This window comes from Marmota marmota, unplaced genomic scaffold, assembly GCF_001458135.2.
Source record: "Marmota marmota marmota unplaced genomic scaffold, marMar, whole genome shotgun sequence".
In the NCBI taxonomy this organism is placed as follows: domain Eukaryota; kingdom Metazoa; phylum Chordata; class Mammalia; order Rodentia; family Sciuridae; genus Marmota; species Marmota marmota.
This window is the reverse complement of record NW_026000051.1, coordinates 2,546,104-2,568,141: the sequence shown is the minus strand read 5'-3', so window position 1 is coordinate 2,568,141 and position 22,038 is coordinate 2,546,104. Positions and strand designations below refer to the sequence as shown.

Here is a 22,038-nt window from a genome sequence, read left to right as displayed (position 1 = left end):
CAGCCCTGCAAGCCGCGCCTGCCGCGCCGCGCCGCCTGGAAGCCCGCGGGGATGGCGGAAGAGTAGCCTGCAGCTCGGCCGGGAGGTGGTCCGACCTTGGATGAAAGCCATCTAGCTTCCTGGTCAGACGCGTAGGGTTAAGCAGAACCGCCACCTAATGCACTTCCTCGGAGGTGGCATCACTTGGCTCCAGCCCCTGCGGGTCAGCCTCAGCCTTGGCTCCGGGGTGGGCAGAGTCGCTGCCGGATCGCTCGCTGAGCCTGCCTCTCGCTTTGGTCAGCTGGGAAAGTGCCGCTTCTCTGATGCATTCTTAACGTGTGTTTCTCTCTCTGTCCGGGGCCTGGCTCCCGCAGCCCTCAAGTTGGATTTGGAGCAGAAGCTGTTTGGACAGCATCTGGCCACGGAAGTGATTCTCAAGGCGCTGACTGGCTTCAAGAACAACAAAAACCCCAAGAAACCACTGACCCTGTCCTTGCACGGCTGGGCTGGCACAGGCAAGAATTTTGTCAGTCAAATTGTGGCTGAAAATCTTCACCCAAAAGGCCTGAAGAGCAACTTTGTCCACCTGTTTGTATCAACTCTGCACTTCCCTCATGAGCAGAAGATTAAACTGTACCAGGTAAGAGAACCCACCCTTACCTCCTCGCAGGATGCTCAGAGTGGCCTGGGTGACCTGCCTGGGAACTCTGGCCTCTTCTTGTCTTTGCATCCAACAGCCCCAGAGTTAAGGCTCCTTGTAGTCCAGGGGGTTAGGAAGATCTCCTGTAAATCTTTCCTTAGAAGTCTAGCAGAGTAGATGATGTAATTCCCATTAAAAGATGGAGCCAAGAGAGGCAAGGTGACTTGCTCCTCAAAATATTTGTGGCCTTTGGGCCCAAAAAAGCTTAAACTCAAACCTCTCAGCTCCCATTTTACCTGCTAGCTACCTTCTACAGTGAGTGCACAGTCTCAATGGCTAGCATGGTCCTGGCCTCCTTTAATGCTCCCTGTCCCCCCAGGTGGCCTCAGCTGTACCCCTGCATTTTGCAAGGTAGACTAGAGGATTTTTTTTTTCTCTCTTAAATGGTTTTTATACCTTGTTTCCCCCGACCTTCAAGTCCTTGTCTTGGCTCAAAGAAAGCCTCATGAGTGTTTCTCTGAGAGATTCTTTCCATATTTAAGGTGTTAAATGTTTTCTAAATGAATGTGTCATTATTAAGGTTAATATTCCTGCTGTTCGGTGCCAACTAAAATGGGAAATAGAAACTTAACTGAACTAGGAAGTGAAAGTATTTTCCACTCAAGGTCTAAGACGGAAGATTGCCAAAAGGAAGAAATAATTTTCTTGTTTTCAAATTGTATTGTAAATCTCTTGAAACGTGGCAAAATAGATGAAGGGGTATCTGGGGGGCGTTCATGGTCAAGTTCTTTCACGTTTTGGGTTTGAGAACTTGTTGCTGGGGTGTTTTTGTTTCAAGAAAAGCCTCGAGGCTGGGGGTGAGGAGCAGTGGTAGGGCACTTGCCTAGTGTGCCAGGAGCCTTGGGCTTTATCCTTAGCACCACAAGAAAAAAAGCCAGCAGCATAGGGACAGACTTTTCATGAAATGTCATCTAGGTCAGTTCTTTGCTTTAGTCTAGGGTCTTGGTCTTAATCTAAGACTAAAAGCTTAATATAGTACCTTATTCCTCAGTGTATGTGGCAATATTGACTGGAGGTTTTGTTCAAATGTGAGGTGAAAACTATGGGGTGGTCAGCAGGAAGGATAAATATTCCTATGTCTTCTACCTCTTAGACCCTTAAAAAGTCAAAGCATGACATTTGAGTTAGGAAAAATGTCTTTGCAATTCAGCATTTATCTTTGTGCTTGTTTACACTTTTTTTTTAACATAAATAATTTATTTTTTATTTAAATATTTTTTAGTTGTAAATGAACATAGTATCTTTTATTTATTTTTTTGTATGTGGTGCCGAGGATCGAACTCAGTGCCTCACACGTGGGAGGCAAGTGCTCAACCGCTGAGCCACAGCCCTGGCCCAATAGTTTGTTTTTTTAAAAAATATTTATTTTTTAGTTGTAGTTGGACACAGTACCTTTATTTTATTTATTTATTTCTTGTAGTGCTGAGATCGATCCCAAGGCCTCGCACGTGCTAGGCGAGCGCTCTACTGAGCCACAACCCCAGGCGCCCCCCCTACCCTTTACACTTCTGATGGTTTGAAAAAGGTGACAGAGCCCCAGGAACCCCTTCCTTAGTCCTTTAGAGCAGAGGAACAGGGTGGTGCTTGGGCTCCCTGGGTGTGGCCATTGAGCCTCTGCCACTCTTTCGTGGTCTTGTCTAGGAGCAGCTACAGAAGTGGATCCGTGGAAACGTGAGTGCCTGCGCCAGCTCGGTTTTCATATTTGACGAGATGGATAAGTTGCACCCCGGGATCATCGATGCCATCAAGCCTTTCCTTGACTACTACGAGCAGGTGGACGGGGTGTCCTACTGCAAAGCCATCTTCATCTTTCTCAGGTCAGCCAGCAGTGGTTTCTCAGGGATAGACGAGTCCTCCATTCTCCCAGTGCTAGAATGAGGTCCTTGTGACCACCTGCATTTTGTTTATCAGGGACAGAAGTGCCAGCCTGGTAAAAGTTACTTTTACTTTTTGGTTACCAATAATCAGCATGGCATAGAATGGGCAGGGATGAATGAGCTGAGGAAATAGTTGCTGATAACAGACAATTTGGAACTGTGTGTTGTCTCGAGGGTTATAAAACCACAGCATGATCCCAGAAAGCTATGAAGACATAGATGGTGTTGGGCAGTGGTGCGTGCCTTTGGTCCTGGCATCTCCGGTGGCTGAGGCAGGTGGGTCACAAGTTAAAGGCCAGCTGCAGTAAATCAGCAAGGCTCTAAGCAACTTAGCAAAACTGTCTCAAAATAAAAAAGAAGACTGCATATAATCCCAGGGCTTCCGCTGCTCCCGTCCCTGTCCTTGCTGCCCTCCTGGGAGGCGGAGTCGCCATCCTCTCCATGGTGCCTAGGTTATACTTGGCCCTGCCATAGTGGCCACTGGGCTTCCACAGCTCTTCTGGTGGCCTTCATGGACTGTTTTCCCCTGGTGCCCCAGCCTGGAGCAGTGAGGAGGGCCGCAGGTGGGGAAGCCAGTGTGCAGGGGTGGCCTGTAGGTGGGTGCCCTGGCTGGAGAGGCGATAGGGGACCACTGGGTGGGGCAGTGCATGGGGGAGGGGGGGAGGAGGTGTAGGTGAGCCCATGGATGTGGGTGGGGAGTCTTGTGGGGCCCTTGGCCCAAATAGGGGAGGGGTGTAGTGAGAAGAGCAAGGCACCAGGATCCTAGAGGAGCTTCCTAAATGTGTGGAGGTATTTATTATTAGAATTATGTCCTGAAAATAATTAACCATAAAAATAAAAAGATAAGAAAAAGGGCTGGGGATGGCCTGGCTCGGGAGGATAAGCAGGAGGATTATGGATTCAAAGCCAGTGTCAGCAACTTAGTGAGGCTCTGAGCAACTCAGCGAGACCCTGTCTTTAAGTAAAATATTTAAAAAACAGAGCTGGGGATGTGGCTAGGTGCTTAAGTGCCCCTGGGTTAAATCCCCAGTACCAAGAAAAGGGGGGGGGGATGCTGGGGATGTAGGTCAGTGACAAAATGCTTCTAGGTTCAATCCCCATACCAAAATAAATAAATAAATTACTAATAATAGTAATAAAAAGGAAACAAATGGTGCATGCCTATAATCCCAGTGACTCTGCAGGCTGAAGCATGAGGATTGAAAGTTTGAGGTGAGCCTCAGCAACTTTGCAAGATCCCATCTCAAAATAAAATTTAAAAAGGGCTGGGAGTGTAGCTCAGAACATCCCTGGGTTTAATCTTCAATATGCAAAACAAAACAGAAACAAATTTTAAGTTCCTTGAGGGCAGTTTCTTTTGTGTATAGTAGCATTTAGTAAATTTGGTCTAAGAGGAAAGCTTCAGGGATTAGATGTGTAGGTTGGTGGTAGAGTGCTTGCCAAGCCTGCATGAGACCCTGAGTTCAACTGCCAGCACCCCAAGAAAGGCTGAAGCTTAGGGCTGGGCAGAGTTCAGTGGCATAGCACGCTTAGCATGCTTGAGGCCTGTATTCCATTCCTAGCACCAGAAAAATAAATAAACCCTGGAGCAGGTTCATTTCCTGATGAAACATAGAAGTCTTGATATGTGATTTGATCTATTCCCTGGCCAACCCAGCAATGCAGGTGGGGACCTCATAACTAAGACAGCTCTGGACTTCTGGAGGGCAGGAAGAAAGAGGGAAGATATCCAGCTGAAGGACCTGGAACCTGTGCTATCTGTCGGAGTCTTCAACAATAAACACAGTGAGTCCCCAGGGCGAGGAGCCAGCAGGTGCTGTCTGTTCTGCTGAGTCTTTACAGAGCCCCAGAGCCTACTTGCTAGGGGCTCTGCTGCCGTGGGGTTCCCTAGGGCCTTAGCAGGGGTTGCACACCTGACAGACTCTTGCCAGGAGTGAAGAGGTGAAGAACATGCTGCAGGCTGAGATCAGGTGTGGAGTTCCACCAGGTGGCAGTGACAGGCAGGAGACAGCTCTGTGTTGTTCTGCAGGTGGCCTGTGGCGCAGTGGACTGATAGACAGAAACCTTATCGACTACTTCGTCCCCTTCCTGCCCTTGGAGTACAGACATGTGAAGATGTGTGTGAGGGCAGAGATGCGGGCCCGTGGTGCTGCTGTGGATGAAGACATCGTCACCAGGGTGGCAGAGGAAATGACGTTTTTCCCCAAAGATGAGAAAATCTATTCAGACAAGGGCTGCAAGACTGTTCAGTCCCGACTAGATTTCCACTGAGTGCTTACCCACACCCGGACCTTGCCCTTCAGAAGCACTTTGAAGACCTCTTCAGGGTTCTGCATATTTGCACCTGTGAACTTGGGATCTAGAAGTTTCTAAGAGTTAACTATTGAAAAGATACTAATCTGTCCTGCGTGCGACATGATGGCAGTTCAGCTGTTCCTTGCAATTGAATGTGAGCTTTTAGAATCCTTCATATGCACAGTTATTAACCTTCACGGAAGTGCCTGCAAACAGCTGTGCGTGAGGTGGAGGGTCATTGGTGACCCACGGCCCGGCCTCTCAAGCCAGTGCTTTGACCAAGGGCCCCAGGGACCCTGCTACAGTTGGGAGCATCAGGTTTTCACATGCCAAAGTCATCTTGCTCTGCTTTTTCTTTGCACAGAGCACATTCACTGGCTGGTAGTATTTTTAGTTAACATCAGTGGCCCTGCAGGTGCAGATGGTGTTGGCGAGGAGGATGTGGCCCTACACACCGGCTACTCTTGTCCTGGGCTGGACTGTCATCCTAAGGGTGAAGGTGCACCCAGGCCCTGTAAGCAGACCAGGATCCAGAGTCCCTCGGGTCTGGCCCTGGCCTTGGAATTCCCACTGTCTGCTTGGTGAGCCTAGCTCCTTATACCATGTCCTCCAGACACGCCACTACCAGGTTTCCCCAGCCCCTTCATGCCACATTTGCCTGTTACACTTCCCCTGTGAGTCTGTGCAGCTCAGCAGGACCGGCAGGTGCTCTGAGCTGTGCTGGCCTGCAGAGCCTGATTGCGGAGGGAGCAAAATGCTTAAGCGCCTCCTTAAACATAAGTGTATTTTGCCGGGCTCCGTGGTGCACGCCTATAATCCCAGCGGTTTGGGAGGCTGAGGCTGGAGGATCACGAGTTCAAAACCAGTCTTGGCAATGGTGAGGCGCTAAGCAATTCAGTGAGACCCTGTCTCTAAATAAAACACAAAATTGGGCTGGGTATGTGGCTCAGTGGTTGAATGCCCCTGAGTTCTATCGCTGTACCCACCCCAGAAAAAGATAGGTGTATTTTTAAAACCTGGGAATGACTTAAAATGGAATAATTGCTTATTCTCAGGTACTTTTAAGTAGTATGGGTTTTTTTATTTTTATTTTTTGTGCTAGGGAAGTAGTATGAGTTTTTATTGTTAAGTATAAGGTATGGTATGGTCACAATTGAAGATCAAAGAAGGTCATCTGAGTGGTGGCTGGTCTGGGTGTCATCTGATGCCGACCCCTGCATGGCAGTGCCAGGCTGGATGGCCCTGATCACTGGGAAATAAAGAGTCAGATTCCAGCCAGCAGGATCCTTCTGCCTGACCCACAGCTGTGATATAACTAGACCCGTGATTGAAACACTGGGTAACATTTTTATATGTATGAAATGTGCAAGAATGAAGAGTCTGCAACATGGAAATGCCTTCTGGGGTATCACATTTAGTCTTTAAAAAACATCACAGTGGGAGCTGGGGTCGTGGCTCAGCAGTAGAGTACCCTCTCCTAGCACGTGGGAGGTGCTGGTTTCAATCCTCAGCACCACATAAGAGATAAAATGACAACTAAAAAAATATCTAAAAACACCCCCAAACACCCCTATGGGCTGGGGACGTGGCTTGGGTAGAGTGCTGGCCTCGCATGCATGAGGCCCCGAGTTCCCTCCCCAGCACCACCCAATAAATGAAGATGCCAAGGTGAGGCTCCTGAGTTTCAGGATGTGTTCTCACATTGGAGCTAAGTTACCTTTCTTTTATAACCTTTTGGGCCTGTGGTCTGGAGGAGACAAGGTTTCCTGTTTACAGTGATGCAATAAATTCCACACATGTGGGCCACCTTTGGACTGTGGTTGCTGATTTGGAAAAGCCCAGCCTCTCATGAGATATGGACAAGAACTTGAATTGACTAGTGAATAGAAAATAATAAAACCTAAATACTATGTTGTGAGATGTCACTTTTTCTTCTTACCTCTAGTTTATGTGGAGGCAAAGTCAGTGCAGAATAAAGGTTTTCAACATCTCAGGTTAGACACACCTTACCCCAGGTGTGGGGGTTGGCAGCCTGCATCTCACAGCCAAGATTTGTCTCAAAGGTGGCTATCCCCTCAGAGTTAGCTCCCTGGGACCCAGGTGGGCTTCACTCTAGAAAATACATCCTCGCGAGGCTGACGCAGGAAGGAAAAGTTGAAGCCCCAGGACCCTAACTCAGGTGAGGAAACTCCTCTGCTGGCTCTTCCCACCCAGAACTAGGACCCAACGAGAACCTGGTTGTCACTCAGATCTTAACCTTAACCACACTTAACCTGGCAGTGATCTGGGGATGTGGCTCAAGCGTGTGGCCCGGGTTCGATCCTCAACACCACCTACAAACAAAGATGTTGGGTCTGCTGAGAACTAAAAAATAAATATTTTAAAAAAAAATTCTCTCAAAAAAAATTGTTAAAAAAAAAAATATATATATTTTTTTAGTTTTTGGCATGCCAGGTGAGCGCGCTACCACTTGAGCCACATCCCCAGCCCTCACACCCCTCTTCATCGCCGTGCCCCCTCCCTCCATTTCTCAGTTGAAGGAGCTCAACTGGCAGGAGACTTATTTCCTTGGTCTGGCCTAAGGCAGTCTGTTCCACCCCAAACTGCTTCATCTACTGAGACTGAACTTTGCAAAATGATGTCAGAGGACCTCTTTTTCCTATTTACAGCCTTACAGGTGCCAGGGCTGCCATCTTCAGAGGGATGATCAGAGCTCATCTGTGACTGCTAGGGACACTTGAACCATGTTAGGGAGACCGGGCCACCCTAGAAACAGGCGAGGTAGGCGTAAGGCAGGGGCTCCCGCAGCAGCCAGGCCAGCATCATTTTTATGCTGGGAACTGAACACAGGCCTTGAACATGAGCACGGCTCTGCTGTTGAGCACCTCGGCCCCTCCAGCCATCTTCTAAGCCTGCTGGACCCTTCCTGGGGAGCCCTACCCCTCTGTAGGCATGCGAGCTGCGCGGCACAATATGGCTTGTCTCCTGGAGCCCTGCGCTCCTGCCTGACACCTCAGCTGGACCAGAGCACCACGGCTGGGTGCCAGGAGCTCCGTGAGTCCTGCCCTTGAAGTGCACTGCCCTAGCAGCTTGGTGAGGGTCAGACTGCACTTCCTTTCCACCAGAACCGCCTTGCTTCGTCTTTACTCAGCCTACACCCGGGCCTCTGGTGAAGGGTTTTCCTTTATAAACCATACTCAAAAGGCTGCGGGTGTGGCTCAGTGGTGAGCATGTGTGAGCTCCAGTCTCCAGCACACTCGCATGTATCCGCAAACTATGCGAGGCTGGGACATGGCACAGAGAACCCTCACCTCGGACATGTGAGGCACTATGCTCCGTCCCCAGCACCACCCAGAGAAAAAGAAACCAAAAGTTCAAAATTCTGTTGTAAAATGGTAGCATTTATAGATAACACTATTCTTGGCCTTCTCAGAGGGGCAGCTAAGTTCTCCTAGATGTGGGGAGTTCTCATTCAACATAACTAGTGACCATGAAGGAGTTCTTAAAAAGAATATGGCAAAATCCAACACAACTGAAGAACCAGCAGAGGAAGTGCGGCTCCTTTGGAGACGTAGCGGGGCTGGCAAGTGGGGAGCTGGAGGGTCCTTTTCTTCCCTTTTTTGGGGTGGGGTGGTACTGGGGATCACACCAGCACGATTGTCATGGGCGCTTTGCCACACTGAGCTGCATCCCAGCTCTCCTCCTGTGGCGGGTATCACTACTGTCCTCACTAAGTCTCCTCTGGCCTCACTCTCCTGCTGAGGCTGGCCTCAGACTTCTGATCCTCCCTCTTCAACCTGGGATGGTGGGTGGGTGTGCCAGGCTCTGGATGTTTCTTTCAAAAGATTCAAGTTCTGACGAGTGCACACAGTATGACCAAGCTCGTCCCCATAGCGCCCACTGTCCCCACCGCTCCCAGCTGAAAGCCCCAGGAGGACATCGGGCTTACCGAGGGCCGGCCTGGGTCCTCTGATGTATTCCTCCTTCTGTCTGCACACTTCCTGGCCCTGACGGGGCTGGTTCTGGTCATCCTGGGATAGCGCTGGTGTCCCCTGTACTGCCATCCCACAGAACAGATGCCAAGGACCATGCTCAGCCTGTTTTCTTAATGTGGTAGACATGACAGTATGTAATGATGAGTATTTGAAAAAAATCACACAAAGCCAAAAACTTAGAATCTGAAAAAAGTTTCTCATAATGTTAAAAACCATCTTAAATAAAGTTATCACATTTTCAGTAAAACTTATTTATCGTTCCTTGAAACAGAAATAAGTGAAATTAAAACATAATTTTTAAAAAATCACAAGCCCTGGAGTGGGTGGGCTGGGAGCTGCAGTTTTCTCCTCTGAAGGCTCCAACACCTCCTGTCCATATCTGGGTTCTGTAAGGTAGGGCACTGTGGCCTTCCAGGGAGGGAACAGGCCCAGAATTCCTGCTGCACCCCTGGAAATATCCATTTGATTCCTCTTCCCTGGAAAGGAGCAGGGGCAGACTGAGCGTTGAGTTCCTCTCAAAGCCTGGTGTGGGCCATCAGTCATCGAGGTAATAGTCCAGCTTGGTGTGCACCGTCTTGCAGCCCTTGTCAGAGAAAACGCGCTCCTCCTTGGGGAAAAAGGTCATCTCTTCAGCCACTCTGCTGATGACGTCCTCGTCAACCTCATAGCCGCGGGCCTGCATCTCGACCCTGATGCACATCTTCAGGTGTTTGTATTCCAGGGGCAGGAAGGGGACAAAATAATCAATGAGGTTTCGGTCAATCAGACTGCTGTGCCAGAAACCACCTGGGAAACAGGAAAAGATGCTGTTTGCCACCAGGCACCTGCCAGTCCGTCCACCCAGCACACACCCACTGGGGGGTCGCCCGAACACCCACAAGCTGTGACTCTTCTACGACAGCAGGGGCAGGGTGACGATGCAGAGGACCTCCGCCTGGCAATACAAAGTCAGTGTCCCAGGGACCCTGGGACCAGCAGAGGTGGTGCAGGAGCGGGTGAGTCCTGGAAACCTGGACTCTGCTGGAACTTTGGCATCTGGACTAGCAGAGGGCAGAAACTCACTGCCGCTGCAGTGCAGCCCAAGTGTGCAGAGCATCCCGGAGCCAAAAGCCGGACCCCCTCAAGCACCCAAGTGCGAATGTGACACTGCACACCCAGGGGCCCGGCTCTGCCAGGCATTCTCCCAGAGGGTCTCCCTGCCCCTGCCTAGCCCTCCCGGGTCCTGGGACCTTTTTTTTTTGAGCCACATCCCAGTCCTTTTTATTTTAAGACAGGGTCTTTCTAAGTTGCTTAGGGTCTAAATTGTTGAGGCTGGCCTCTGACTTGCAATCCTCCTGCCTCAACCTCCTGAGTCCCTGGGATTACAGGTGCACACCACCACACCTGGCTTCGTGGGACTCTTGATCCAGGGGTTACTCCCTCCCACACGACACAGCACCCACTGCTCACCACTGCCCACGATCCTCCACACCCTGCTGCTTGGCTGGTTATTCCTTGTGACTCTGCCCCTAATGCTAGCTCCGCCAAGACTGGAGTATAAATTTTCCATTCCCAACAGTGCCTCGCGCACCACTGGTTCTCAGCAGATCTGCCCGGCTGGCTGGGGAGGAGAATGTGGCCACAGAAAGTAACCACACTAACAAGTGGAATGGCTCACCCAGCAGGTGTGTGCTGGGTCCTGGGGACAGCAGAGCCAGCCAGCCAGCCAGAGACGCTGCTGGCACAGGGGTGAGGAGACACCCGATCAACCAGGAGAGACACACTTTCCCACAGGGCCAAGCCCTAGGCACCTGAAGTGAACCAGGCAGCTGGGGTGGTTGGGCAGGGCCCAGAGAAAAAGGGGACCTCTGAGCATAGCAATGATGACAAGGACCTGGCCACACAGGCCCAGAGGTGTCCAGCAGAACCAGTGATTTAAAAACCACCTACTGGGCCAGGTGCAGTGGTGCACACCTGTAACCCTAGCCCTTCAGGAGGCTGAGGCAGGAGGATTGCAAGTTTGAGGTCAGTTTGGGCAATTTAGAGAGACCTGTCACAAAAAATAAAAAGGGCTGGGGTTGCAGCAAGTGGAGCCCTTGCCTAGCACGAGTGAGCCCTGGGTTCCGGCCCCAGCAGCAACACCCGACAATAATAAAACGTCTACGGGCCGGGCTGGTTCATCCCCCAGCTCCAGAGGAACAAAGGACACGTACTGCTGACTCCCAAAGCTATCTTCCCAACCACATAGCTCCCTGGAATGTCCCTAGGACGGGCCACGTCTGTTCCACACACCTGCTGGGACACCAACAAGTCATGTGGTCCCCACAAGCCTGCTCCGCCTGCTCCACCCAGTGGCAGGACCCACCCTCCTTCTGCTCAAGCCTCATACTTCTCTCATGCCCCCAAGCAATCCTGCGGGAAATCTGGCTTTTACCTTCAAACTGTACCCAGAATCTGACTGGGCCTTAGCACCTCCATGGCTACCACACCAGAGAATCTGTTGTCCACAGCAGTCAGGATCCCTTGAGAACCAGGGGCATGTCATCACCTGCCAAAACCCTCCAGGTCCTCTCCTCACTTGGGGTAAGTGGCCAGGCCTCACTACTGTCCTTCCTGCCATGACCCCAGCCCCTGCCTACCTCAGAGACCTGTACCTGCAGACCCAAGGGAATATTGTCCCTTAGCTGTCCACATGGCTCAGTCCTACGGGTCAGCTCAAATACTGCCTGAAACCTCTGGGCTCTCTAAGTATGGCTTGAACTTATCCCAGCAGCACAAACCATTTCTTATTTTTTTCCCCTAAGCGGCGGAGGATGTGGGTGTCTGTGTGTGCGTGTTTACTGAGTGAGCACACACGCATGCACACATCCCGCCATCTTTATCATCATCACAGCACAAGGTCTGAGGGCAAGAATGCCTGTCCACTTGCTGCGCAGTGAGCATTCAGCTCCCGCCAAGGCCTGTCCACAGCGGCCGAGCCAGGTCTGCCCAGTGGCCACGCTTGTCCTGCAGCCACTGTGTGGCCTGCCAGTGTGGTCTCAGCACTGCCTTGTCATGACCACCGGAGGCCACAGTTCCCGTGGTGCCCGCTCTCGTCTTCTGGCATGAAAGAGACTTCTTAACGTTCTACACAATATTTGTCTTTCCTCAGTAATATTACATTTATATAAGTTCACATAAAATGTCCCATGCTATTCCTGAAATCCCAGTATGAATTTCTTAGCAACCATGTTTCAAACAAGGCTTTCTGGGCCAGGCGTGGTGGCGCATGCCTGTAATCCCAGCAACTTGGGAGGCCAAGGCAGGAGAATGGCGAATTCAAAAGCCAGTGAGGCCCCAAGAAACTCAGTGAGACCCTGTCTCTAATAAAATACCCAAAAGGGTTTGGAGATGTGGCTCAGTGGTTAGGTGCCCCTGGGTTCAATTCCTGGTACCAAAAAAAAACCAAAAAAACTCAAGGCCAAGGCCCTCTGTTTTGTCTCTTCAAGAACCCGAGTAAAGATGTGACCAGGCAAAGGGCACTGCGAAAGTCTTCAGCTAGTGAGTCAGCCCTGGCATGGCCTGAACCCCCCAGGGTTCAAGGTCAAAGGTCTGTGTGACACTGGCAGGACAGGTAGCTGAGCCAGGAGTCAAAAGCTCAGGTTCTGGAAGCAAAGATACATAATGGGCTGTGTTTCACGGTCCTCATCTGCAAATAGGGAAAACAGCCACCTCCTCACCAAGGGGATTGTGAGACTACAGGCGATGTGCAGGTGGGAGCGGGGCCTATGGCTGGACAGGGCGAGGGCCTGCCCTGGCGCCACGTTCTCAGACATAGGACCTGAGTTCTACGCGAGGCTGAGAAAGGAAGGCGCCTCCTGGGGCCCGTCCCCACCAGCCACCAACAGTGGTCTCCTCTTCTTTTCCACTATAGAGAAAATACTTAGCTGAAGAAAACTAATTTTCAAAATTTCAACAATTTCCCTTTGTTGAAAATGGTACTGCTCAAACTTTAGTGTTCATAAAAGTCACCTGGAGTTTGTCACCAGATTCCCCTTAGGAATTCTGACTTGGAAGGGGACTGAGAAGTGTATTTCTACCCAGCTCCTGGGGATGGAGGCGCTCATGCTTCCTAACTTAAGGGTGCAGGATTCTGAAGGAGACGGTTGGCGCGGACAGCCCACTTACTGTTCCTGTTGTTGAAGACAGACACAGACAAGGCGTGCTCCATGTCCTTGAGCTTGATTTCCTCCCTCTGCTTCCCTCTTCTCCAGAAATCCAAAGCCACATCTGTGATCCTCTCTGCTCCAGCATTGCTGTAAGACAGCTGCAGTGAGGGGGGACTGGGCTTCCCGAGGCCCACGGGTGCGCGCCCAGCCCTTCAGCCATGTCCCAGCCGGGACCTCACCTGAGGAATATGAAGATGGCCTTCTGGTAGGAGACCTCATCCACCACATCGTAATAGTCCAGGAAAGGCTTGATGGCATCTATGAGGCCAGCGTGCATCTTGTCCATCTCATCAAAGATGAAGATGGACCTTGCACAGGCACTCACGTTGCCTCGGATCCACAGCTGTAACTGGTCCTGGATTACAAGGGGAAGAGCCAATTCAGAGCCCTCAGCAAGCGCAACGGAAACAACCATTTCTATGCAGTGCTACAAAAGGAACCCAGGGCCTGGGCCTCGTGCATGTTAGGCCTGTGATCAACCACTGAGCCACACCCTAGCCCTGTGGGACAACTTCCACCACTGAGAACAATGGGTGCATTTTGGGAGGTCTGCACCAAGAACCTGACATGCACTTTCTTCCTCACGATCACCCCAGGGAGGGGGCACCATCATACCTGACTTACAGATGAGGACGTGGAAGCAGGGGGAGCTTAACCCACATGCCCAAGATTATACAGTATGTAGCAGAGCAGGATCTGAACCCAGCCCTGCCTGACTGACTCCAAGCCCCTCACCCCAGTGATGACTCCTGCTGGGAGACCAGGCCAACACAATGAGGTACTGGTTCTTGGTCGCCAAACGGCAGTGAGTTACACACACCGTGTAGTGTACTCCAATCTTTCTGGAAGAGAGAACCTAAGTGACCTCTACCCTTACTTGGCAGCATGGCCAGTGCCAGTGCTCCAACTTATAGATGGAAATGTAGTGATCCGGCTCCCTCAGGAGAGGCAGCTGAACCCCAGGGCGCAGCACTTAGAGGACAGCCTGGTGAGGCAGCACATCAGTTTCTGGAACAGTTCCTGAAATAAATCTGCCTCACCATATACCCTGTGAACACATTTGGGTACTTATTTTTGTGTGTGCTGGGAATGGAACCCAGGCTCTAGAGCACGCTAGGCAAGGGCTCTACCACAGAGCCACACCCCAGTCCAGGGTATTCCAGGTAAGGAATAAGATCCCTTGAAGCTTTTTTATCAGAAAGTTAGGCTATGATTCTATAAAATCCACAGATATTTTTTCCCCTCCAGGTGAGGTAGGAAATTGAGCTATTTATTTTCTAAGGAAGACTCTGGAAGTTACACTGTAGGTCTTATTATTATTCCGGGGTTATCCTTGGCTACTGTGACTGTGGTTACAATGTTCCCTGTGTGTATCTAATCTAAGCAGCAATCCTGCCCTGTAAGTCTGAACTAGCTTGCACTTACACAGGAATCTCTGGAGACCTGAAGTGGCTTGAGCTCACTGTGTCACTATTTACACAGGACTCCCTGCTCTGTTGGCCCCATCAGCCAAGGTGTTCTCACTATGCTACGCCAATGTAGACAGTTGATCACAGGCCTAACATGCACGGGGCCCTGGGTTCCTTTTGCAGTACTGCAAAAAAACAGTGTCTGGCAAGACACTATTCAAAGCACCATTTACACAACATGTTACCGTTCCACCCAAAGCCATCAGGACAACACTACTGCATTCTCTTTCAGACAGATAAGAAAATGCAGGCACGGAGAGGTCAACCTGCCCAAAGTCATTTGTTAAGATGGAGGTGCCTCAATCCTAACTATGACAACCAACTCATCCCAACTGGCCTAGAACTTGTCCAGTTTCAATGCTGGAAGTCCAGAATCTCAGGAGCCCTAGGCAGTTGTGTTCAGGTGGTGAGGGCTAAGTACCTGACTGTTCTGCCTACTTTGCAGGTCTGTCACATGGATCCTAAAAGGTAACAGCACTTATTTAAAGCTCAAGTGCCAGGCACCATGCTACATAACTGACAGCTCACTGAATTCTCCCAAGCACCATTATGTAATGAAGACCCTGTTTCTCAGAGAGGTCTGGTGACTTTCCCAAGGCTACACAGCTGGTAGGAGGAAGTGTCAAGATTTGAGTCTAGGGTCACTGCCAGAGCCTGGGTGGTTGGTTATTCAGTGAATTAAACTGTAAAAGCATTTAGCAGCAGGGAAGTTCAAGCAAACTTAGGCATCTCTAGACATGCTTCCCTTTGCACAAAATGAATGACATGTGACAACCTTCAAACTGGATTTAATCATTTCCATTTCTAAAAACCTATGTCCATGCTTACTATCACTGGGCCTAGTTTCAGAAACCACCACAAAGCTTTGATGTGTAATGACCAGGAATTTCAACTCTCTCTAACTTCCACACCTTTCAAAGGGGAACTGACAAGTGGTGCCGTGTTCAGGCTCACTTATTACAACAGGGAACCCCCAAAAGATCACAGTAGANCGCCCGCACCACCCACGGCGCCAGGAGCAGCAGGGCCAGCACGGCCCGGCCCAGCTTCATGCCCGGACCCGCGCCGCCCTGCGCGAGCCTGCGCCGACCCTGCACCCGCGCGACCGCCAGCAGCACGCTTCCGCTTCCGCCCCGCGGTGGCCGCCCTCTTTGTTTGGGGCAGTCCCGCCCCTGGAGCGTGAGGCTGCCATCTTTGTTAGGGGCAGCCCCCGACATCGCACCTCCTCTTCTGAAATGTTTTTTGTAGATATCCGCTGATAGTTACGTGTTTTTTGTTTGTTTGTTTGTTTTTAAGAACAGTTTTAGGTTTACAGAAAAATTGAGAAGGTCAGAGGGTTCCCACATACCATCTCCCCTAGTTTCCATTATTAATTTTTTAAAAAGTTGTGGTAAGAATCGAACCCAGGGCCTCACACATGCTAGGCAAGCGCTCTTCCATTAAGCTACGACCCCAGCCCATCCATTATTAAAATCTTTTTTTTTTTGAGAGAGAGAGGTTTTTTTTTTTTTTTTTAATATTTATTTTTAGTTTTCGGTGGACACATCATCTTTATTTTATTTGTATGTGGTGCTGAGGATTGAACCCGGGCCCGCGCGTGCCAGGCGAGCGCGCTACCGCTTGAGCCACATCCCCAGCCCAAAATCTTATATTATTAGAATCTTATATGCTACATTTGTTACAATTAATGAACCACTCGATAGATTAACTAAAGTCTGTAGTTATTCACATTCCCTTACTTTTATTTAATTCTTTCTTGCACACCACATTTAGTTGTAATGTCTCTTCTTAATTGTGACTTCTGCAGAATTAACTTTTTTTTTTTTTAAGATCTTGCCTTGATAGTTTTGAGAAGTACTGGTCTGGCCTGAATTTTTTTGATTGTTGTTTTGTTGTGGTGGTGATAAGGATGAAACCCAGGTCCTCATGTATTCAAACAAAAAAAAATGAGGCACATGTGGTTCCTGCCTCTGTGACCTTGCATGCTACTCGAGCTGGGTATTCTCCACTTTATAGATGAGAAAACAGATTTAGAGGGAAAGGGATTTGTCCAAGGACACAATTAACCAGGAGCAGGGCTCAGATGTGACCTCGGAGCCAAATTCCTGTAGACTCAGCACCCACCCTACATCAGCTCAGGAGTCAACAGACTGCTCCTTCCCTGTTGTGGTGCCTGTGTCAATGCCTCAGGGAAAATAGCAGCAAGTTTGGGAAGGTACTTGACAGGCTGGGGCATGTCCATGTCTTTTGAATTAAAGGAGAAAAATCTATTTTAGTAATTCAGTTTTACATTTGAGTTACTCCACCCCAGGCTTTGAAAACATTATCTGATGTTAATGTAAAGAAATATAATACAAACAATAAGGTGGGTTTCATTTTCAATTCCATCACTGTTTTAAAAGTGATAAGAAATGCAGTTTTTCTTTTTTAGTGATACAACCTAGGAGCACACCACTGAACTATATCTCTACCCCATTTTATTTTTTTGAAACAGGGTCTATGTGGGAGACCAACCTTACACATGACTGAGTCACACTCCCCGGCTGGATGCTGAGGTGCTCAGTCACAGAAATGTGACAGAGTTTTCCCCACCCTTCTTGGGTTTGAGGGCCAGTGTCTCCTGCATGGGTGTGTCTTGCTACAGCCCCATGGGTGAAGCTATGCTCACTGTTCCTTTGTAATATAACCCCTTGCCCTGTTTAGGATAGAATCTTCCATGGAAGTGCCTTGTGTGTGTCCCCTTCTCTTACTGTGCCCTTGGGTGTGGCCTACCCAGGTGTCAGTCAACCTGCTGACAGTGGACATCATGAAGATACTCAGCCCCCTGAAGGTCTAAGTTGCCCAGGCTGGTCTCAAACCTGCAATCCTCCTGCCTCAGCCTCCATAGTAGCTGGAATTATAGATGTGCACCACTGTCTCAGCTTAATTTTTTTTTTTTTTCATTTAGAGAGAGGGTCTCACTAAGTTGGTTAGTGCCGTGCTAAGCTGCTGAGGCTGGCTTTGAAATTGTAATGGATCCTGCCTCAGTCTCCCAAGTCACTGGAATTACAGGTGTGCGCTACGGCACCCGAATCAATTTTTCTTTTTTTTTTAAAATATTTTTTTATTTTTTATTTTTAGGTGGACACAATATATTTTATTTTTACGTGGTGCTGAGAATCGAACCCAGTGTCTCACCATGTTAGGCAAGTACGCTACCACTTGAGCCACATCCCCAGCCCCTCAGTTTTTCTTTTTTAATGAAGAGAAACAGGTAACTTTGTATAAGTCAGAAATACTAATATCTCTGATCCCATCCCATGTTTTCTGCTGTCTGCTGGACCTACTCTAAGCAAAAAAGGATGCAGACTCAAACCCTATTCCAAATGCACAAAAGCAAAAGACCTGATCATGTGTGCTCTTGGAAGCACAGTATGAAGGATGTCACCCTACCAGGAGCAACATAGGGCTGTGCCCTCCGACTCAGAACAGCACTAAGAGAAGTCAGGGGGCTGGGGTGGGGGCTCAGCAGTAGCACACTTGCCTAGATGTGTGAGGCACTGGGTTCGATTCTCAGCACTGCATATAAATAAATGAAATAAAGGTCTGTCAACAACTAAAAAATATATTTAAAAAAAAAAAGAGAAAGTCAACATATTTACAAACAAGATTTAATGATGCTCATAGGAACAGTTTGCCCCCAAATAGGAAAACTACCCAGTTTTGTTTCAAAAAGTCACAAATTCAGTGCTTGAAAGCCAGCAGGAAGCAGCGGCACCAAGCCTGCTCAGCAGGGACAGCCCAGGCCTTCTCAGTACCGCCTGTTCATCTTCTTGAACTTCTCATAGTGGTAGTCATCAGTGGCCTTCTCATTAGCAGGACGTTTGCGGTTAGGAGGGGACCCTGAGGAGAAGAGGAGACAGTCTGCCACACTGGAACCCACCACGAGACCCTGCTGCTCACACGCCAGGGCCACACCATCTGGTTCCCTGTGGCTAGGCCAGTGCATACAGCACGGGAGGGCCTGGGGTGAGTATGTTTTATTTTTGCTGTCTGAACTTTCCCAGCTTGTCTCTCCTGTACTTGGTCATAGAGTGAATCCTTAGAACAGCCCCAAGTGGTGAGTTCTGTTACCATCCCCATCGTATAAATGAAGACGCTGAGGCTTGGAAAGGGATGGGCCAGAGCATGGATGAGAACCAGGATGCCCTGGCCCAAAGCCAGAGCTCCGCCCTCCCCCGCCCGCCCTGGCCTGCACAGTCCTCCTGGGAACCGGGGCCTCAGCTGTACTCACGCTCAGGCTCTGGCTTCTCCGTGTCACCCACTCGCAATGGCCGGGCTTTGGGCTCCTCTTTGTTTCTCCGGATGGGAGCATTGAGCTCCTCATGATAAACTGGACCACAAGAGAGCAGAGCACACGTCAGACAGACTGCAGGGCTCCTGGGCACCTAGCCCAACGTGGGGGACGGCAGGGCTGCTTGCCAGAGCGCTTACATCGGTTGTGTTGCACGTAATTCACAGCCATGTTCGTGGGCACGAAGGATGTCTCACTGTCTTTCTTCTTATTCTGCTGCTCTGCCAGCAGGCGAGCCTTGGCATCCTCCGTGGAAATTATATTTTTTATTTTTGCACTATGGGGAGAGAGGAATCAGAGCCCACGTTAGATCACAGCCCCTCTGGTATGCAGGTGGAATTCACTGGCGAGGCTGGCAGCCCACCCCTGTGTGGGGAAATGGTGTGTCCTAGGCAGGGCTCTCTACAGTTCACCAAGCGCCTTTACAGTCACGTTTTTGTGGACCATTTGTAGTCATGGGAGATCAGGAGCTGTTCCTCTCTTCTGATCAACAGGAAATCAAGCCTATAGTTCAAAGCCAGCAAGGCCAGGAAAGAGGTGAGAACCCAAGGTCTCCTGTCCACTCTCCCCAGTGGGGGTGTGGGTCATTGTATTTCTTTTGTGATACTCCCCCTCTAAGCAGGTATTTTGTAGTTAAAGTGAAAGGAGGATCATCGGGGAGCCTGGGGGAGCCTTTAACAGCTCCTGCTGGAGAACCCAGCGTAAAAGCCCAAGCTGGGAGCAGGAGGCGAGCAAGCACTTGTGCTCTCAGCGGTCAGGCCCTCAGGTCTCTCCGACCACTCTGACCAAGCCTCCAGAAAACTCCTGCAACAGCCTTCCAGAGAGAATGGAATTTATGCTTGTGGGTTTCCAAGGTCACAAGGAAGAAATGGTCCCCACGACTTTTAACTGGCAAACAGCTCTCCCGAGTGCCCAGGGCAGGGAGAGACAAGATGGGTCTAACACGCACTCGATGCCCAGGTCCACCTCGGGGATGCCACTCAGCATCTGGTTGGAAAGCATCTCCTCGGTCTTCTTTGCAGAGGAGACACGGATGTTTTCAGGAAGTTCATATAGACAGTCCTCTGCGTTCTTTGGCTTGATTTTCTGTTCCTCATGTTCCACAATCCCTTTCCTCTTCTTTAGCTCTGTCTCAATGTACTTCATCCTGAAAAGAGAAACCCACAGGCATCAGAGAGGGCAAGAGCTCATGTTGGACATCTTCTAAATTAGGAGTTCCCAACACTGGCCCACAGATCCATGATGGTCCACGAGGAAATACTCTTCAGTTCCTGGAGAACTGAGAAAAAAATAACTTGTGATTTTTCAAGTTAGAAAATTTCAATTTAAGCTGGGCACAGTGGTGCACACCTGTAATCCCAGTGGCTTGGGAGGCTAAGGCAGGAGGATTGAGAGTTCAAAGCCAGCCTCAGCAACAGTGAGGTGCTTAACAACTCAGTGAGAGCCTGTCTCTAATAAAACACAAAATAGAACTGGGATGGGGCTCAGTGGCCAAGTGCCCCTGAGTTCAATTCCTGGTACCCTCCCCCAAAAAAGAAAATTTCAACTTAAAGTACCAACCTATATCGTGTCTTACCAATCTAGTGATGTTAAGCTTCTTTGAAGGCAAAAAGCACAATATTCTGTGTATGGTTAGGCAAAAAAACATGACATGGTATGTATGATATACAAACTAAAATTAATGCCAACTCTCTGTTGATCCTGAAAGAGCAGTGAGGCAGAGACTCGAAGTCACCATTCAGTATGGCCAGCTTGTATGATATAAGAATGAAACAAGGACACAACAGAAAGCACAATATGTAGTTATTTTTGTTTTTTACTACACTGGGGAGTGAATCCAGGGGAATTCTACCATTGAGCTACAGCCTCAATCCCACCTTAAATTTTTTTTAAATTTTGAGACAGAATCCCACTAAGTTGCCCAGTCTGGTCTTGAACTGGACATCCTCCAGCCTCAGCCTATTGCTGGGATTAGAGGTGGTATTTGTTTTTTAAAGGATTTAGCAAAAGAATATGGGTAAGTTCATGCTTATTCCTGTAATATTTTGGGGAAATATCACTAGTCAAGGAATCTAAAATCCCAAGAACCACCCTTTAAAGAACTTTTAAAACGTTTTCTTCCTTCCTTCTTTTTTTTTTTAAATATATTTAGTTGTAGATGGACATAATACCTTTATTTTTATGCGGTGCTGAGGATGGAACCCAGTACCTTCCACGTGTAAGGCAAGTGTTCTACCAGAGCTACAACCCCAGCCCCCTTCCTTTCTTTTTTTCTACCAGGATTGAACCCAGAGGCACTTAATCACTGAGCCACGTTCCCGGCCCTTTTTGCTTTTTTTTTTTTTGAGATAAGGTGAGGCTGGCCACAAACTTAGGATCCTCCCTCCTCAGTCTCCCAAGTCTCTAGGATCACAGGTGCATGCCACCACGCCCAGCTTTTTAAGAGGTTTTCAAAGTTCTCAAGCCTGAGAGGCAGGGAGAGAGAGGTCAACTTTGGTGTCTTCTAGAGAACTCTAGAAATGTCAAATGTGACTAAGTATCATCTTAGACTTGTCTGACTTCAGCCCAGCCCCAGGTGCTCACAGCCAAACAGACTGGCACCTACATGTCTGCATCTTCATCCCTCCGGTTGGTTTCTGCAGAAAATGATGTCCCCAGATGAAGGTCCTCCTCTTCACTGATCCTGAAAGAAAGAGCAGTGAGGCAAAGACTCCAAGTCACCATTCAGTGTGGCCAGCTTGTATAAGAATGAAACAAGGACACAACAGAAAGCACAATATTCTGTTTATGGTTGGGCAAAAAACATGACATGGTATGTATGATATACAAACTAAAATTAATGCCAACTATCTTGTTGGCTTCTGGTGATACCTCTGGGAAATTTATTTTTTAAGCTTTGTAATATTTGAATGTATTATTTTTAGAATGGTTTCGTGTTTGAAAGGTAATGAACAAAGCACTTTTACAAAGGGAGTCTACCTACTTGGCTCTGAGCTAAGTTTTAAAGTTTTGTTTCTTTTTTTTTTTTTTTTCAATATTTATTTTTAGTTTATCGGCGGACACAACATCTTTGTTTGTATGTGGTGCTGATGGATCGTAACCCGGGTCGCACGCATGCCAGGCGAGCGCGCTACCGCTTGAGCCACATCCCCAGCCCAAGTTTTGTTTCTTTTGTGTTGGGGGCGTGTAGGGGTTGGGTGGGG

At 49.1% G+C, this 22,038-nt stretch overlaps 3 protein-coding genes across 3 annotated transcripts in view; 1 reads left to right on the top strand and 2 right to left on the bottom strand.

Moving 5' to 3' along the window:
• Tor1b (torsin family 1 member B) overlaps positions 1-6,761 on the top strand; it is a 23,316-nt gene extending 16,555 nt beyond the window's left edge. The window contains exons 3-6 of the mRNA XM_015497448.2: positions 354-619; positions 2,321-2,496; positions 4,214-4,341; positions 4,586-6,761. Coding sequence (XP_015352934.2) covers positions 354-619; positions 2,321-2,496; positions 4,214-4,341; positions 4,586-4,827 — 812 coding nt within the window. The 3' untranslated portion in view covers positions 4,828-6,761. The remainder of the gene's footprint in view (positions 1-353; positions 620-2,320; positions 2,497-4,213; positions 4,342-4,585) is intronic.
• A 2,261-nt stretch (positions 6,762-9,022) lies between these two features.
• LOC107152168 (torsin-1A) lies at positions 9,023-15,600 on the bottom strand. Its single transcript, XM_048812791.1, has 4 exons — positions 15,474-15,600; positions 13,213-13,460; positions 12,993-13,120; positions 9,023-9,632 (listed from the first exon to the last, which is right to left on the bottom strand). The coding sequence occupies exons 1-4, from the start codon at positions 15,552-15,554 to the stop codon at positions 9,382-9,384; spliced, it is 708 nt and encodes a 235-aa protein (XP_048668748.1). The 5' UTR covers positions 15,555-15,600; the 3' UTR covers positions 9,023-9,381.
• A 2,536-nt stretch (positions 15,601-18,136) lies between these two features.
• The window catches only part of CUNH9orf78 (chromosome unknown C9orf78 homolog), a 6,508-nt gene continuing 2,606 nt past the window's right edge, over positions 18,137-22,038 (bottom strand). The window contains exons 5-9 of the mRNA XM_015497447.2: positions 21,441-21,518; positions 19,785-19,982; positions 18,976-19,112; positions 18,776-18,874; positions 18,137-18,384 (exon numbers count right to left, since the gene is read on the bottom strand). Of these exons, the coding sequence (XP_015352933.1) occupies positions 18,293-18,384; positions 18,776-18,874; positions 18,976-19,112; positions 19,785-19,982; positions 21,441-21,518 (604 nt within the window). The 3' untranslated portion in view covers positions 18,137-18,292. The remainder of the gene's footprint in view (positions 18,385-18,775; positions 18,875-18,975; positions 19,113-19,784; positions 19,983-21,440; positions 21,519-22,038) is intronic.